At 44.3% G+C, this 5,061-nt stretch overlaps 1 protein-coding gene across 1 annotated transcript; it reads left to right on the top strand.

The window, feature by feature from the left end:
* The first annotated feature begins 6 nt into the window (after positions 1-6).
* On the top strand, positions 7-4,305 carry LOC109958915 (trichohyalin-like). The gene is made up of 3 exons (XM_020597885.1): positions 7-1,770; positions 1,906-1,978; positions 2,905-4,305. The coding sequence occupies exons 1-3, from the start codon at positions 131-133 to the stop codon at positions 4,039-4,041; spliced, it is 2,850 nt and encodes a 949-aa protein (XP_020453541.1). The 5' UTR covers positions 7-130; the 3' UTR covers positions 4,042-4,305.
* The last annotated feature ends 756 nt before the right edge of the window (positions 4,306-5,061 follow it).

Genomic DNA, 5,061 nt, shown 5'->3' with positions numbered 1-5,061 from the left:
CCACCAACCGCCTCTTCCCCTCCTCACACTTCCTCCCCCTCCTCAGTGGGGGGGCACAGAAGGCAACAAATCCCACTCAAATGCCAGTTCAGACTCTTGCCACCGACCCCAAGATGGACACACTGCCCAGATGGACGAGCGCTCCCCTTCATCACAGTCGTCCAGCGACAGCCGCTCTTCTCCATCTAAGACTTCAAGCGACAGCCGCTCTACATCATCTCAGTCGTTCAGTAACAGTCATTCCTCTCCATCTTACACATCCAGCGACAGCCGGTCGCCTGCCTCTCAGTCATCCAGTGATGGTTGCTCCACACCATGTGAAGACAGAGCTGACCCCAGGTCATTTCAGCAGAACGTCAGCCATCTACCAAGTAGACATACTCCAACGAGCACTGAGAAAGTGAAACTGACACAAAGAAGTGAAGGTGAAAAGCAGCTGAACATGAAAAATTTGGAGGACCTCAGTTCCCTAAAACACAATCAGAGGGGGATGAAGAAACATGAGAAAGGAAGAGGAAAGGAGTCATCGATTCCTACTGCTGACTCAGCAGATGAGAGGCGAAAGGATGAGACGGGTCACGACACTGGACCCAATGCCTGCAAGGATGGCACACCAGTACAGGATGGAGCAACTGCCAGCCATGTGTTAGAGTCAGTCCAGCCTCCTCTGGAACCAAATAAATCTTTAGATAAAGACGGTGAAAGAAAAAGCAGAAAACAAAGAAATTTGGAAGTAGAGAAACGATGGGGACAAGACAAGGACTCAGACTCCAAACAAGAAGTGGCGAGACAGCACAATGTAAAGGCCAGTAAGGAGGCTGACAGGATGGACACAGGCAAGTACAGAAACCTTGAAGGCATAAAAGCTTGTGACACTAGATGGGAGAAAAATAGAAAAAGAAAAGGTGACGATATTGAGAGAAATAAAACCTGCAAAAGTGAATCTCCTGATCCATTTGACGGAAAGAAGCAAAATGCTGAGAAAAAGAAAGAGAGAAAAACAGTGCCTCTGACAGAGAGAGACATCTGGGAGGGAGGGATAACGGTGAAACCACTGAAGAAAATAAACATCTACATCAACCTGGATGCGAAAAGGAAGGAGGAGAAAACTGAACAGGAGCGGTCATATTCAGAGGGTATCACAGGGAAAGCACAGGAGGAAATCGAGAAGACTGGTGATGGAGAAGAGGAGAAGTTAAAGAGAGGAAGCACTGAAGCTCAAGATGGTGACAAGATGCTATGCGGCAGAGCAAAGGAAGGTGTGTTTGAAGAAATAAAGTCAGGTGAGGTTGGGGCACAAGAAGTGTCGGAGAAAGGCACCATCATAGATAATCAGGGAGAGAAGATTTCAGGAGGGGGAGAATACATCAGGGAGAGGAAGGAGCACAGAGAAGAGGAGGACTTTGACTTGTGGCATTGTGCCCTCAGAGGAGCCGCAGAGGAGAAGAGTAAAAATCAAAGGGAGGAAGGAGACAGAACAAAGACCAGCAAAGAAGAAGTGACAAGAGACCAGAGGAGGACCATGATGGAAAAAGAGGAAGGAGAAGAGAGGACATGGAATGAAAGCCAAGGAAAAGAGGTGGGAGAGTTAGTTCAAAATTGTCAGAAGGAGAAGGCAGAGCGAGACAGCACATGCACGGACAACAGAGGACACCCACCGGGCGAGTCGAAGCCAGAGGAGGAGCTGAAGGAGGGAAAAGAAGAAGACGCAATGGGGTCCAGACTAATGAGCCGCTGTGACAGATCTAAGACTGCAGTGGATGATGGCAGGTCAGAATGGAGCCATGGTGGCTGCTGCTGCTAAAGGCCTCCAGTATGACACAGGATGACTGAAAGCCTTTTACTAACAGAGACAGGTACTAATTCAATGTTGCACATGTGTTCATTTTGTCTTAAATGCTGCAGCTGTGAGGATCTTCAGGAGAGGACGGCGCAGGACAGAGCTGCAGAGGGGGAAGACGAGCTCGTGCTCATACAGGTGTGTCTGTGAGCACCCCACCAAAACGTGTGGGTTGATTCTTATCATGACCAATGGGAACGGAAATAAGCAATTTGCAGGTCTCAAAGAATTAAAAAGCATTGAATTTAGTTTTTTATCTAAAAGTCTGAAGGTTTTAATTCCTAACCTTCCATAGGTCGTAATTACATCGACAGTTCTAAAGAGTTTTTGTATTTGATTTTAGTAAAAATATTCCTGCTCCTAAACCAGGTCCAGGCCATTTTTAATGATTCATTCATGATACTGTTACAAATTATTGTAATACATCACCTGACCAAAATATTAGAGCTGCAAAGAATCATTTGTATTATTGATTAATCCAGTCTTAATGATTCAGTTTTTTTTCTTTGTTTACCTAAAAGATGATTAAAATAATAATTTAACCGATACGTCAGATGTCTTTTGTCTGACCAACAGAACTCGGATGTTTAATTTATTATCATATATGACAAAAGAGTATACAAATCTTCACATTTAAGAAGCAAATATTTGACATTTGCTTAAAACTGACAAAGGATAACTCAAGAATTCAAAATAGCAGTTGAATAAGTCAGTGGACTCATCCTTCCAGCTATGTGCATATAAATATTAAATTCATGGTTGTGTTAAATAGTGTCATTGTCCCTGGTTTTCCATCATACGTTGACCATCGTATGTTGTACATTTATCTTGGTGAGCTCTGCAGAAAGCTTAAATAAACCATTTGTATTCTTCACATTCACTGTCATATGTGTTGTGTGTAATTTTAATTTCCTCTGAACTTTGAACTTTTCTGTTTTTGACTCTGTGGAGAGCTTTTTTTTTTTTGTTTTAGGGGAGTATTAAAACACTAGAACCACAACACATACACATGCACAAACAAAAGCTGCATCTTGTCTCACTCACATTTTACGTTTCTGCCTCAGGTCCCTCGCTCCAAACTTGAGAAGGAAGAGCCTGAAGAAGAGGAAGAAGATGGAGAGATCGCACCTGTGGTACCAACCAGCCAGGAGACGGAGGAAGAGAATGTTCGAAAGAGTCAGAGGTCAGTGGACATGGAGAGAGACAGGGACAGAGCACTGCAGAGAGGAAGGGGCAGGGAGGAGGATGAAGATGGCACCATGTCCAGTTCGAACAGAAGTGTGGCTCCCTCTAGTGGCAAAGATGGACCTAAAAGCTCCTTGTGTACAGACAGGGAGAGGGAGAAAGGGGTGGAGAGGCGGAGGGACAGAGAGAGAGGAAGGGAGAGTGATAGACAGAAGGTGGGCAAAAGGCCAAGAGAACGAAGGCGGGAGGAAGAAAGAGAGAAGGACAGGTGGCGAGGGAGGGAGCGCAGCAGCACTATCTCAGCCCAAAAGAGGAATCTTCCCTCCTCCGGTCACTCTTCCTCAATGTCACATGACACAGAGCGGAGAGACAGGCAGCATGGTGGAAGAAGGGAAAGAAGCTCAATAAGCAGAGCTGCCAAACCACCTGATCAAAATGCTTACAAAACATATAAAGACACAATACTGGACTCGAAGTGTAAAGACAAAAATCATGATTATCGAGATCAAGCACAGAACTACAGACCTGCTGGGACCCACCACTCCTCATCGCTCCGCTCCCACAGCCAGGGCAAGAACAGAGACCAGCCCCGCTTTGAATGCTTCGGCCCAAAGCCCAGAATGAGCAGCTCCGGTTGGGAATTCATACAGAACAGAAGTAGAAATGAGAGCAAAGATGAGACCGGGGTTTGGAAGCCAGACAAGGTGGATGAAGTGATGAAAGAAAGCAAAGAGGAGCAAGAGGCTAAAGGAATGGAGACCGAGAGAGAAGGAGGTAGTCGATGGGAGGATGAGACTGATAAAGTGTCCAAAGAGACCAAGTGGGAGGGAGAGAGAGAGCTGGAGGAGGGAGAGAGGTCCAGCAGCCGCAGCAGCGGCTCATCAGCGCGCCAGGACCACAGCAAGGACGGCAGGGGGAAAGAGAAGAAGAAACACAAGAGACAGAGGAAGCACAAAAAGGAGGGGAGAGGAGTCATGGCTGAGCAGCTGGAGGGAGGAGAGCTGAAAACACACTAGGAGTCAGACAAACGGAGCCGAGGAAGAGGAGGGAAAACCACGCTAGCCTCCACTCAGTTCTCTTGTCCTTCCTGTCAGGGACAAAAGATCAATTTACTTGAATGATGTTTTTCCTTTCTCTGCCCAAAAAGTGCCTGGATAAATTTTTTTTGACTTGTTTTATTTTTCCAGAATACTTGGTCTGTCCTATCAAACATGCATCATCCAAAAGGAAGGTGAGCTGACTGTGAAGGAGAAGCACTTTTACTATGTAGAAGGAAACAAATGTGAATGAATCAAAGTCTTTGACATCTTTAAGTTTGAGGACTTTGCACATGCTCTCATCTTGCTCAGGACTGCCAGCAGCTGGTTCCTGTTCACTGAACCTGTGATGTTACAGCTTGCATTCAGGAACTCTTCTATTTTGATAAACGCTCCATCAGATCATTTAATTCACCTTACATAGCAGCACAGGAGTGCACATAAAGGATTGTTTAAAGAAAATGGGATTTTAATTTTAAAAGTAGACACTGTGAATATTTATGATTTGAACCTGTGTTTTTGTTTTGTTTTATTTTGTAAATGTTTAATTTAAAAACTGCTGGAAGGATGAATAATTTACTAGAAAAGTTTAGTTTTTCCTCTTATGTAAGAAATTAAAAGAAACATCCTTAAAAGTAAGTGTTTTTTTTCTGAAATTCATTATGTTCCTTAAAAGAAGCAGGATATATTATTGTAGCCTGTACAGTAATGTGGCAGCAGCACTTTGAGCTCTTTGACTGCTCTTTATCTGCTGCCACACTTTGTTTGGCCCAACATTTACTGGGTGACACAGGTGGATGTCCCCCAGAAAGTTCTTGGTCATTTTCAGTTTCATTGTACATGATGGAGAGTTTGATAAAGCAACACCACAGGGCCCCCTACACTCCTTTTAGGACTATAATAATGAGAAACTACGCTCACATAGCTTTTCATTTATCAGCCATCAGTAATGCTGTCCTTTATATCACTAAGTTTTGTAACAGAAATTTAAAACAGTTT

The sequence above is a fragment of the Monopterus albus genome, unplaced genomic scaffold, assembly GCF_001952655.1.
Source record: "Monopterus albus unplaced genomic scaffold, M_albus_1.0 scaffold35.1, whole genome shotgun sequence".
Lineage (NCBI taxonomy): Eukaryota > Metazoa > Chordata > Actinopteri > Synbranchiformes > Synbranchidae > Monopterus > Monopterus albus.
Note: the sequence above shows the minus strand (reverse complement) of the source record. Positions and strands in the feature narration are given on the sequence as shown.

Coding starts and splice junctions, on each gene's coding strand:
- LOC109958915 (XM_020597885.1), top strand. CDS start 131: ATGGACGAGCGCTCCCCTTCATCACAGTCGTCCAGCGACAGCCGCTCT. Junction 1,771..1,905: donor ACTGCAGTGGATGATGGCAG/GTCAGAATGGAG, acceptor TAAATGCTGCAG/CTGTGAGGATCTTCAGGAGA. Junction 1,979..2,904: donor ACGAGCTCGTGCTCATACAG/GTGTGTCTGTGA, acceptor TTTCTGCCTCAG/GTCCCTCGCTCCAAACTTGA.